The sequence below is a fragment of the Talpa occidentalis genome, unplaced genomic scaffold, assembly GCF_014898055.3.
Source record: "Talpa occidentalis isolate TD23 unplaced genomic scaffold, MPIMG_talOcc4v2.1 talOcc4.10, whole genome shotgun sequence".
In the NCBI taxonomy this organism is placed as follows: domain Eukaryota; kingdom Metazoa; phylum Chordata; class Mammalia; order Eulipotyphla; family Talpidae; genus Talpa; species Talpa occidentalis.
In genome coordinates, this window is record NW_023600993.1 from 90,669,901 (window position 1) to 90,683,269 (window position 13,369).

At 43.2% G+C, this 13,369-nt stretch overlaps 1 protein-coding gene across 3 annotated transcripts in view; it reads left to right on the forward strand.

Moving 5' to 3' along the window:
• Positions 1-1,944: 1,944 nt before the first annotated feature.
• ATRN (attractin) overlaps positions 1,945-13,369 on the forward strand; it is a 112,618-nt gene continuing 101,193 nt past the window's right edge. For 2 of the 3 annotated variants that reach the window (XM_037498292.2, XM_054697514.1), the window contains exon 1: positions 1,946-2,387. In XM_037498292.2, coding sequence (XP_037354189.1) covers positions 2,008-2,387 — 380 coding nt within the window. In that variant the 5' untranslated portion in view covers positions 1,946-2,007. Of the gene's footprint in view, positions 2,388-13,369 lie in introns of all 3 variants that reach the window. The other variant, XM_054697521.1, reaches the window with a different exon arrangement.

The window sequence follows — 13,369 nt, forward strand, 5'->3', positions numbered from 1 at the left end:
TACACCACAGGACAAGTAACAGCTCAAAGTCGAGTTTTAAAGCTCAGACCTGGCACCACACATAATCGCTTCCACCATATTCTTCTTTTTTCATGTTTTGAATTTTTTTATTTTATATATTTTTTACATCATTTTTCATTTTTGCACAATGTATGCATTTTCATCTTGGTTATAGTCCCCATACAATTCCCACCACCCTTGTGTGTTGATCCTACTCCCTTCTCCCCTACCCCCCCAGTGTGTCTCTGGTTTATAGTTGTTTGTTGATTGTGATTTTTTTTTTATTATAATTAGTCTTTTTCCTGGTCCCTTATTTAGGTTTTCTAAATTCCTGCTATGGGTGAGACCATCCGGTATTTTTCTTTTTCTTTCAGGCTTATTTCGCTGAGCATGATCCCTTCCAGCTCCATCCATGTTGCTGCAAATTGCATGAGTTTATCTCTTTTGATTGCTGAGTAATATTCCATTGCATATATGTACCACGTTTTCTTGATACAGTCATCTATTTTGGGGCATTTGGGTTGTTTCCATAGCTTAGCTATTGTAAATAGCTATTAATGATTGTGTCCTTTGGGTGAATACCTAGGCGGCTTCCACCATAGTCTTCTATTGGCTAAACCACAGGTCCAGGTCCAGGTCCCAGCATCAAGGACCACACAAGGCTACACTGCTTGAAGGCTGGTTTCACTGGGACCACCACAGTGACAAGCTTGGAAAGAAGGGCTCTAGGACCAGACCTGTGTGGGCTGAGGATGCTCCTCCAATTCGTAAGTTTTATGCAGCCCTTTCTTTCTTTCTTTTTTTTTTTTAATTTTATAGAGGCATGTTTATTTATTTATTTATTTATTTATTTATTTATTTATTTATTTATTTATTTATTTTGTTTTGTTTATACATGCACTGGGCACAGTCAGAAGCGCGGGAGGGTGAGAGAATTCACCAGAGCCAGAGCGGGGAGCAGAGCAGGCAGAAGGACCGAAGTACACTGCTGGGGGAGCTGCGGGCGGCAGGAGAGGTCTGCGCGCCATGCGGGACCCTCCTCCGGTGGCCGGGGAGCAGCCGGGGATCGAACCGGCGCTGCAGAGGCCGCGGGCAGCTCCGCAACCCAGCGCTCAACCGCTGCGCCACCAGGGAGGCCCTGCAGCCCTTTCTTCATAGAAGATTGGAGGGCAATCTTCATAGGATCTATTAGACATTTATTGTGCACAGCCTATGCACCAGGTCCACACACTAATTATTTCGTTATCTGTTTTACAGGGCAAAACTGAGTCTGGAAGTCAACACCCCTTCCAGACCGCACAGAGCACCACACTATGCAGCCTCTTAGGCCCCTTCTGCCCCACAGCTGCCGGCGTGGCCAGCAGGCTGACCAGCTCCTGGCACTCAACCCGAAGAGGGTGCGTCAGAGCAGCTACCTGGTCGCTGAGGTTCTCCACCAAGAGCAAAAACGATCGCGCTACAGGGCCTCCCTGGTGGTGCAAGAGGTTAAGCACCGCACTATGAACAATCCACAGCGTCTGCAGCACAAGTTCGATCCCCGGCCGGCCAGGGAGCTACCCACATGGCACGCAGACCTCTCCTGCCGCGCCCACTGCTCCCCTCAGCAGTGCGTTTCTGTCTGCCTGTTCTGCTCCCCGCTCTGTCTCTGGTGAATCCTCTCACCCCCAGGATCTCTGGCCTGTACCCCATCTCTTGTATGCATAAATAAATAAATCTTTAAAAAAAACCCAAGACCAAAAAAACCTGATCGCGCTACCGCGCCTGGGTACCTAAGCAGGGCCCTCAGCGGGCCCCACCCGGCTCAGAGCCCCGCCCCCGGGCCTGCACGCCGCGCCGCGCCCCGCCCACGCACGCAGCCGTGGCCCCGCCCACGCCGCCTGGCCCCGCCCCCAGGATTGACCGCGCGAGCCACCGTCCGCACAGCCCCGCCCCGCACGGCCAGGCGAAGCGGAGCCGGCCGTGCGGTGTGTGTATGTGTTCGCGGGGCGCCGTCTCAGCCCCGGGAAGATGGTGGCGGCGGCGGCGACTGAGGCGAGGCTGAGGCGGAGGTCGGCGGCGGCGGCAGCGCCCACGGGCAGGAACGGCGAGCGGCGCCGGGATCGGGGCGCGATCGGGGCGGGGAGGCTGGGGCTGGGGTCCGGGCTGCGCCTCCCGCGGCTGCTGCCGCTGCTGCTGCTGCCGCTGCTGCTGCCGTCGCCGCTGCTGCTGCCCTGGGCTGCCGAGGCCGCGGCGGCCGCTGCGGTGGTGTCGGGCTCTGCTGCGGCCGAGGCCAAGGAATGTGACCGGCCCTGTGTCAACGGCGGCCGCTGCAACCCCGGCACCGGCCAGTGCGTGTGCCCCGCCGGCTGGGTGGGCGAGCAGTGCCAGCACTGCGGGGGCCGCTTCAGGTGCGTGCGGGGGGGGGGGGTGCTGGGGTGCTGGGGGTGCTGGGAGGTCGGGCCCAGGGGAGGCAGAAGCCGCCCCGCGCTGGAGGCATCTCCAGGCCGGAGGCGAATGCCGGACAGAAAGTGGGGGGAGGGTTGTAGGGCCGCCCCCCAGTGTTCGAGGACCATTCGCTCTCTGCCCTGGGGTCTTATTGTACTGGAAGATGGAAAGGTGCGAGGCAAGGGTTGGGGCAACCCAACGGTGTTTGGGTGCGGTGGGCTGCAAGGGGAGAAAGCTTAGGGTCCCAAAGAGTATCAAGGCTAGTCTCTGAAACGAGGCCTATTTCGGTTAAAAAGTATGCAAGGGGAGCGAGCCAGTCTTACTTAAACACTTCGTTTTAACATCCACTAATTCCCTAGGACCTGGTGAGTTTCCCCATCTGCTGGAGATAGTGGGTGCTCTGAAGAAACAAGGCCCTGGAATTGATTTGTGGGGTGGAGAAAGAAGGGAAAGGCTAGGATTGTGAGATTTTGGAGCTAGAAAAACCAGTGGTGGTTGGTTGAAGGAAATGGAAGAAACTAGCCTTTTGCTCGGTGGAGGTGACAGATTGGAAGAGGGTGGGTTGTGGACAGGGCATAGAAGGAGCTTTCTCATTGCTCTGGTTTCTGGAGAATATGGAATTCTGAGTTGGCCGGGTTTAGGGCAGTGCTTGGAGCGATCATTCATTAATTAATTAGTAGTTATCTGTTATTTGCTTCAGTTGTGCAAGAATATCTAGATAATACAAACAGATTAGCCAGACTTTGGCCTAGTGCACCAGGAGTTTGGGATATAGCAAGAGAAAGATACACATACAAATAACCCTGGTCATAAGGGCTACAGATTCATTCTTGCCTTTGACAGGTATTTACTGAGTACTTTTGATGTCAGATATGGAGGAGGGGGGAAATATGAAGAGCAAGACAGACAGCGTCTCTGTTCTCATGGATCTTACATTCTAGTGGGGAAAGCTGGCAGTTACCAAGTAAATAAGTGAAAGAAACGAGCAAGTTAATTTCAGAAAATAGTAAATGGTATCAAGAAAGTAAAAGGGAATAGTCTGATAGAGAATTATAACCTGTGGGTAACTTTAGAAGAAGCTTCTCATTTGAAGTGACATTTGATCTGAGACCTGAACGAGGCAACGGAGAACCTGTGGAGATTTCAGGGGTAGAGAAGTTGTGACTGGCTAGGGAGATGCCAGGAAGACTGTGAGGAAAAGGTGACATTGGATTTGAGCAGTTGAGGTTAAGCAGCATTTAGAAATGTGGAGTTGGGGGTGGGGGATTCTAGATGGAAGGAAGGACACAAACAAATCGTGGAGACCAGAAAGTAAAGTATTCCTAGTGGCAGGATATATGGAAGAATGTTTTTTGAGAGACCTTTGTAATGGTAGAATTGTAGATTCTTCTAATGTCCTAATGCCTAATGCCTCCTAATGTCAGTGAGGTCAGAGAACTTTAAGATGAGCTTATTATTATTATGCATGGAGAAATCAAGGGATTTCTTGACCGATGTGTAGTGGGATTGGTCTTGAAACTCACTTAGGGTGTTAGGTGATTTACAGGTTACATTAATCTACATGTATTTGTTGAATGTTATTCTTAGTTAGGTTGAGTGATAAACAAGTCACAGTGCTGCTCTTGTGAACCTTATATTCTAGCTGGGATATAAGAAACCCAATAACCAGTTTAGTATGGTTTTGCTTAATGCTGTGGAGGTGAAGAGCAGGAGACAGTGGGACTTTACTGAGTTTGGAGTAGTAAGTTTAGTGACTGAATAAGTGACTTTTGAGTTGAGATTTGAGGGGTGCAATGGCATTACCTGCTTGAGGGATTGAGTGTTGAGGGGCCAACATTTACAGAGGTTTGGTGATGAGAAGGATTGTGGCAGGCTGCGTAGACAGGCTGGGTCGAAGGGCAGGTGGCAGGAGCAGAGAGAGCAAAGAAAGTCATGGCAAGTCTAGACATATAGGCAGGGGGCCACACCTGAGAATTTTGACCTTTAGCCCATGAGCAGTGGCATGACATAGTTTATTCTTTTCACGACATCTCCTTATATAGATTGGAGCCAGAGCAGGAATGGCCTTGAAGGTGAGGTCAAAGCATTTTGAATTTGAGGAGTTTCTTAGAACAAGTGAATGGATGATTGAGTCAGAAGAGAGTCCTTCAAGTTCTGAAAATGTGGGATGCAGTGGCAGGCAGTGGGGGCCTATAAATTGGGGAAGAACATTCATATCAAGATCAATCTGTCTGTGATATTCAGAGAAGTTAGACTCATCTCTCATATTAAATATGAGAGATGGTAAGCAAGTACGTGGGAACTATTGGCATGGGTCAGGAAGTAGGGATAGACTCTAGGTAGTACTGTGAGGGATTAGACAGCTCTTTCTTTGAACTGGTGTGCTGTTGAGAAGAGAGAGGGTTGATGAGAGAAAGAAAACTAGATCCAATCTTGAGTGATTGAAAGGATGCATATGCTAGTAACAGACACCGGTACACAGAAGGAGCAGATCTGAGATAAATTTAATTTTGTACACTTTGAAATTGGGATGCTTTCAGGGTATCTACAGGTGTTAAGTGTTGGCATCATCTACATATGAGGGAGAGTGCCAGGGAGAGAGAAGCAGGTCTGCATGTCCACATGGCCAGGCCAGAGGATTGGAGAAGAGCCACTTGTTGCGGGGAACAGGCAGTCCTGACACTGGTTGTCTCAGATGGTGTCACGAGTCAGTGAAGGGGCTCCCCTGGTTATTGTGAGCATTCCGTATGAGTCAGTTTGAGTTGGTGTCAGTGCTCTTTCCTGGACAAACAGTTATGACTTTGGTCCTGATGATGAAATTTTGTTTTGTGGGCTTCTGGAATTTTCTTTTCTAAAAATGAAAGTAAGAGGAATTTATGTTCTCTAGTCTTTAAAAATAAAAAAAGGTTTCATCACATTTTTAGTTGAATTTTGTAGAGAAAGACAAATGTTGATTTTGATTATAGTGATATGTATCTTGATTTAATTCACAGACCTCTCTGTTATTAAACTAAGAGACATTAGAGTGAATACCGTTCTTGTTTGAAACAACACCAAATTAGTGTGTTTTTAGAGCTTCTTGGTTCCATAAATCCTGTGTTATATAATTGCTGCTATAGGTCTTTTTACTAATCGAAAGAAATGTAGGACCAGGTTTCACTAAAGTTGTCACTGATTGTGTGCTCTATACCAGGAAGCTGGTCAAACGTTTTCATATACATTGTGCCATTTAATCTTGGACAACTCTAAGGATGTTGTATAAAATTTGCATTATTGTGTAGTAGATTGAAAATCACTTAATTCTATCCAAAATGATAGATACACAGAAGATAAGGTTAATGGCATCAGTTTAATAAAAATAACTATAGAATCTTTGATGGATGATTTCTTATGAACTGCTGCTTTCATTCATTTTGATGTGAAGCTTCCTCATTTAGTGATTTTTTTTTTTTTTCTCTTTGTGACATCACCACTGAAATTTTTCTTTGGAGGATAGAGACATTCCAAGTTAGAGAATAAACATAATACCAAGCCCATTTGTGAAATTAATATGCATTTATTGATAATTCTTTTAAGTTCCTGCTATACAAAACTTTTGGGAGGATAGAATAGAGTAACCTAGTGAAGCAGCAGGCATTTTTTTGAGTGTGTTTTGTGCTCACCGCTTGCAGCCATAATAGTAGACCTCATCATAGCAGCAGCTGCCACCATTTTTCCAGCATTTCTCCATTTTTTGGAGGTGTTGCATCTAGTACCTTTTAGAAATCTCTCTTTTACTCCTTAGAGTGAAGCTAGTAGTCCCATTTCACAGATAGGTAAACTGAAGCATGGAGATACTGAATAAGTTGCCCAAGGTCCCATACTTATTAAAAATTGGGGTTTGAACTCAGGCCTTATCTAATTCCCAAACCCATGTTTTTCATTGTACCATTTGCCTCAGATTTATTCTGAGTTCATCACCCTGTATGAACATTCTTTGGGAGGACTGACCTAATTCTAACTAACACTGAGAAACAAAGGAGGGAAAATAGGTTTGTTACAACACGAAAGCTAGCATTAAAAAACAAATCACCTGAACCTGTCTGGCTGCTGGACTGCATATATAAATACATTCCTAACTAGCAAAATGAAAATTCTGAAAAACAAAAAATAGAAAAAGGTAAAAATTTTTCTTACAGTAAGTACTAAGCAGGGTTAACCTGAATTAATTACTAATCAGAGTCAGCCTAAATTTATGTTAATGAATCATATTTAGGCTTGTGTATTTTCCCCAGAAGAATATAATTTCCATGAGGGCAGGGATTTTTATCTGTTTTGTTCACTGTGGTATTCCCAGAGCCTCCATCAGCGCCTGGGACAGAGTGCACAAAACCTATTTATGGAATAAAGGAATGAAATTCTGCAATACGTTTTGACATTAAAAAGCCATCTTTATCTAAATGACTTCATATCTGTCACGTCTTTTGTTTGCCATACATCTTTTTTTTTTTCTTACCGTACATATTTATTGGACATTTACTGGCCTGTTTATTGGAATAAAACATTCATTGGGGTGTTTTACTGATGCCTTGTATTGAGCCGTGTTTAAGACCAAACTTCTTATCTTCATTGAAAAAAAAAAAGTCTTTTCCTTTGTCCTTCCTAATTTCAGTTGCAGATTGTACTTGAAATAACCAAAGGTAAAATTTAGGAACAATCCTTGACTCTTTCTGATACTCTTTCTTCTCTAGAGTCTTGATAAATTTGCCTCTTTTCAGTCTTCCTGTTGCTGTCTTGGTGCATCTGGCCTTTCACCTCATTGCTGAGATGCCTTTTTTGTTCCCTAACTGGTCTTTTCCGCATCCGGAGTCCATGCTACCCTTTGTCATATAAATGCTCTGAAAACGCGTGTCACCTGTCTTGCTTAGAAACTATTTAAAAACACTATTACTATCTGTAAAATGACCCTTAGCAGAAGGCTTCCACTGCTCATACCCATCCCTTTTTTCCCTAATCAAATCCTCCTATTTTATAGTTTTTCTGCATACTTGCTAAATTCAGCATGCTTCTTCCAGCCCGCTCTTCTTTCTTTTCCTTGCTACTTATCTATCAATAGATAGTACCCTGCGGCTCATTTCACTTCTCTGTGATCGACAACAGCTAATTCTTCCAAATCATATTTGTTATCTCCTTTCGAGTTGATTCATCAACCCATTCGTTTCACAGATAGTGTCTGAACGATTATTACAAGTTAGATAGTGTGCCCTGATTTGAAGTTAGGCAGCTGCATAGGAATCAAGAGTCAGAACCTGCTTTCCCCTTGGGGAGCTTATAATTCTGAAGGAAAGGTAGCTATGTGTACAGGCAATTAGGATTTACTAATAAAAATACAGGTGCTAGACTCATTATGGTGGAGAGTAACACTTTGGGGGGCTCTGGTGGAAGGTATCACAGGGAAGAAAATACTGGGCAAATCTGAGAGGAGAAGGGTATTCCCAAAGGAGCAGAAAACTTGTGCAAAGAATCATAGGTTATTGTACTTAGTATATGAGATTCCTGGGGTGATTGTAGCAAAGTACCACAAAGTGGGTAGCTTACCACACAGAAATTTAATCTCTCTCAGTTCTGGAGTTCAGAGTTCTAAAATCAAGGTATTGGCAGGGTCATATTCTCTTCAAACACTCTAAGGGAGAATCTGTTCTATGCCTCTCTCTCAGCTTCTGGAATTTCCAGCAGTCCTTGGCTTGTAAATTCATCACTCCAGTCTCTGCTTCCATCACTTCCATCTCACACAGTACTCTGCGTGTGTCTGTGTGTCTCTTTTCTCATAAGGACACCCAGCATGCTGAATATATGAGCATGACCTCATTTTGATTATATCTGCAAAGACCTTGTTTTCAAATAGGGTCACATTCACAGACACTGGAACTTAGGACTTCAGCATCTCTCTTTAGAGGACATAACTGAATCCACAACTTAAGCATAACCTGTGAGAGATGCATAGTAGGATATGAGACTGCAAGATGGTAAAAGCCTTACCCCTTCCCCTTCACTTCCAGTAACTTTTCTGTGGGTTTTCGTCTATGTGGTGAGCTCGTAAGCCCTAGAATTCTTAGAGCTAGCATTGCTGCTGTGATCAGAGCCCACCTGAAGTCAGAGTTACTCCTAGAAGAGGGAGGATGGCAGAAAAATAGAACTGGAGATCACATGACTTTCCTGAATGTCTGGATCAAGCCTTTCCTGAAACTGTACTTTTTGGTTTTGTGAGGTAAGGGCAATCCATATTCTTCTTAAGCCAGTTAGGACTGGATTTCCTGTCCTTTGTAATATAAAACAGTTCCTAATATGCAGAGGCAGGGAGAACCTGATCATCGAAGTCTTTATATTCCATACCAGCAAGTTTGGGCCTTATCGTTTTAGAGTTGATAACATGTTCTAAATTCCTGACATGTTCCTGCCAAGTCTCCCAATGTTTTGATCTTGACGGGCACATGATCTGAACCCAAAGTTTACCACTAGCAATAGTCTTGTTTCTTTGATACTGCTTAACTGGGATTGTCAACCTCTAGCAGGGATAAGACTGTTCTCAGTGCCTGTTTTTTTAGCTCTCTTTAGTTAGCTTCACCTTTGAGGGCTCACTAATTGTCAGTCTATCTGTAAATTCTATTGATATGATTTTTGTCACAGTTCTTTTAGTGATAGACACCCAACTCAGACAAGCTTAAGTGAAAAAAGTGGAAAAGATGTATTTGTTTCTGTGACAGAAAAGTCAAGGGGTTGTTGGTTTCGTGGGTGTCTGAGCCAGGCGACCAGCTAGTCTCTCCTGCTGTCTCATAGCTTTGCTCCATGTCTTTACTGGCTTCCCTCTCAGGCAGAATCTTTTCATGTGGTTTCTCCAGAAGTGAAGTCAAACTGACTTAGCATCCTCTGCTGGAAAAGAATGACTCTTCCTTAGGAGCTTGTAGTAAATAAGGAGGGGTGATTGTCACTGGTCTCTTGTGTTTTATTGAAGCAATTGCTGTGACTGGGATCATGGGAATGTTCTGATTGGTCAGACTTGAGTAGAGCATGTGCTCTGGAGCTTGGGGGGAGGAAGGTTCAGCTCCCCTATATGGTGGGGACTGAGAAAGGCGGAGCAATGGACGGAGAAAGAAAACTCATGTAACATTACCTGAAATGAGCCAGTGCCAGGCAGGTGAACAGTGACATCAGTGCATATTCCTGGAACTTGTCCTTTGGTGAATACTCAGTAAGTGTTGATGATGAAAATTGGGAATGGTCTGGAAAATTTTCTATCAAGTAATGGCAGTTTATCAGGAATTCACTGAGTCATTAATGAGGAGCTGTGAGGGATCCACTGTGGAAATGCGTTCTGCTGGCTCTTGGAGGTTGCTGCAGTGAGCACTGTGCTGTGTGGGGTTTCCATCTAGCAGAGCCCAGTGATGGCAGCTGTCCATGCCCTAAGTTTGTAATGGCAGAAACAGAATTACAGGAGGAAGCAACAATATATATATATTTATATTGTGTGAAATTGGTTATACTGAGTGAAAACTTAACTTTTTATAAAATACATAGTAGACATTGAAAGGTTTTGACTGATTCCTGGAAGATAGAGTTTACTTATTTGAAAGGGGAAAATATTTTATTAAGTAAAAAGAAAAATTGAGTGTGAATGTCAATATAATTGCAAAAGTTATGGTATATTTGAAAGCGAATATTTGATATTTAAATGTTACCTCTGAGAAAGTTTCCCAAGATAGGCAAATGCTTTTTATTTATAACAGTATTGAGCACAGATAAATATGTAGGAGAAAGACAATATGCTTATGATCAAGACAATTTTTATTGATTTAATAAAACTCAGACCTCTAGGGTCTGAGTTTGATTTTCCGCAGGCCAGGGAGCTACCCACATGGCAAAGCAGACCTCTCCTGTCTTGCCCGCTGCTCCCCTTATGAGTGTATTTCAGTAAACCTGCCTGTTTGCTCCTCACTCTGTCTGTCTCTGGTGAATCCTCTCAACCACCTCACCTTTGTCCTACACCCCAGTTCTTCTGCACATAAATAAATGAAATTTAAAAAATAATAAATATAGAAGTAAGTATCTGGTACTGTGGTTCAAAAGAAATCATGATTTTTCTTTTGTCACACCATCTTGTCTTTCAAAGTGAAGTGAAACTGGTTGTACTTTTTGAAATAATTGTATCTGAAAATTTATCAGCCACTAACTAACCTGTTATGAAACTTACACTCATGTTCCCCATTTACACTGTTAGGTCATTTTTAGTAATTTCCCAAATGCATTGTAGCAGAAGTGACTCCTGACTTTATATTATATACTATTTCAATCCTTTATTTTCTTAGTTTCTTCCTTCTTTTTGCCTTTTTCTCCCTCTACTTTTCAAACTAGCCCCTTATTTAATTAGCCAGACTTTTTCTAAATTTTCCTTCTTGGGTGGTGACTGTTGTTTATCTTGCTTTTTTCTTCCTTCTCATTTTATTGGTCATATCCCTTTAACCACTTCTAGCACTTGAGACCCTGGTTTGAGTTCATACTTTAAGTTTTTAATTCTTTAAGTGAAGGCATTCTAGCTATTTATTTGTTTACTCAATTCCGTCTTTCACCTGTAGAAGTTAATTTTAATCATGATTGAATTGCCTGCTTTTTTAGAATTTGGTATTAGCAGTGTAGTGTATTGAGTTGAACTAATTTTCCAATTAATTTCTCTTGGTACTTTTTATATTTTAATTAAGAATTTTCTAATCTGTTTATTAATATACCTATAAGCATTAGGGCTGAAATTGTGTCACATGCTGTTAAGAAACACAAAAGCCACCTCTCTTGACCAGGGTTTCGTGTGTGTGTGTGTGTGTGTGTGTGTGTATTTTAATATTTTAAAAGGACAAGTTTATTAGGAAAAGGAGAAAGGAAAAAAAGAGACATCTAATACTCAAAGAAGGGCAGGGAGAAAAGCTGCCTTTCCTATTTTTTTTTTTTTTAAAGAAGTCTGTCCTTTTATTTATTTATTTATTTTTTTTAGAGGCATGTTTTATTTATTTATTTTATTTGTTTGTTTATACATGCACTGGGTACAGTCAGAAGCGTGGGAGGGTGAGAGAATTCACCAGAGCCAGAGCAGGGAGCAGAGCAGGCAGAAGGACTGAAGCACACTGCTGAGGGGAGCAGCGGGCGGCAGGAGAGTTCTGCGCGCCATGTGGGACCCTCCTCCGGTGGCCGGGGAGCAGCCGGGGATCGAACCGGCACCGCAGAGGCCGCGGGCAGCTTCGCAACCCAGCGCTCAACCGCTGCGCCACCGGGGAGGCCCCTATTTTTTTTTTTTTAAAGAGATTTCTTTCTTTATTTATACAAGCACTGGGTACAGTCAGAAGTGCTGGAGGGTGAGAGAATTCACCAGAACCAGAGCGGGGAACAGAACAGGCAGACTGACGAAATACACTGCTGAGAGGAGCAGTAGGTGAGGAAGGAGAGGTCTGTCGCGCCATGTGGGACCCTCTCGGGGAACCAGGGATCGAACCTGCGCTGCAGAGGCTGCGGGCAGCTTCGCAGCCCAGCGCTCAACTGCTGTGCCACCAGGGGAGGCCCCTTTCCTATATTTTTTGATTCACAAATTCTTTCACAAAAATGTATGATCTTATAGACTCTCAGGAATTTGAAAAAATCTTTTTAAAATTATCAATTTTTGATACTATGATTTTATTTATTTATAAAAAGATTTATTTATTTATTTATTTATACAAGCACTGGGTACAGTCAGAAGCGCGGGAGGGTGAGAGAATTCACCAGAGCCAGAGCGGGAGCAGAGCAGGCAGAAGGACCAAAGTACACTGCTGAGGGGTGCAGCGGGCAGGCAGGAGAGGTCTGCGTGCCATGTGGGACCCTCCTCCGGTGGCCGGGGAGCAGCCGGGGATCGAACCGGCGCTGCAGAGGCTGCGGGCAGCTTCGCAACCCAGCGCTCAACCCAGCGCTCAACCGCTGCGCCACCGGGGAGGCCCCGATACTATGATTTTAAATAAAGTGTAATTTCTTAGTAAGGATCATAACATATGTTTTAATATAATTTTTAAAAAGATTTATTTATTTATGCAAACAAGAACTAGGGTACAGGCCAGAGGTGTGGGGTGTGAGAGGATTCACCAGAGACAGAGTGGGGAACAGAACAGGCAGATTGACTGCAATACACTGCTGAGGGGAGCAGTGGGCAAGTCAGGAGAGGTCTGCTGCGCCATGTGGGTAGCTCCGAGGCAGGGGATCAAACTCATGCTTCAGTGGCTGTGGATAGCTTCATAAGTTGCATCCTAACCCCTTGTGCCACCAGGGAGGCCCCATTTTAATATAATTTGTATTGATATTTATAAAGATTTTATCTTTATCTTTATATATGTCTTATCGACTTAATATGTGATAAATGCTATTTAATGTACTTTAAATTAACTGTGTGAGGAAAAGCATGATTTGAAACAAATAAAAAGTTACGTTTTATTTTGGGATCAAGTATATATTAAAATAGAGATTTAATTTGCTCTGCTTTGTGCTCTAAAATTAGACAGCTTTCCTGCCCTAATGTTTGGCATTTATGCATTTATACCTAAGTGATTTCTTAGGATTTTTTTGTTTTGTTTCTAAATGATAAAATGATAGCAGATAAAATGATAGAAGAAATCCTACTTATAAAGATTTCTCTGCAAATAGCATATTTCTTAAGTGCATCATTTTTTCTAAATTGAATGAAAATGCCAAACTGGCTATGATTGTGAGCTAATTTTTCCCTGTTAACATTGGTTTTTGAAGTCCTAGAGGCATCTTATTAAGCTACATAACGGTTTTCATTAGATTTGGCAAGATGATCTTGAGACAGATTTGCAGAATTAGATTCATTTTATGCCCTTTCATAATTTGTATTTAAATATTATATTCTCTTTTAATAAATGCCATGACTATCTTTTAA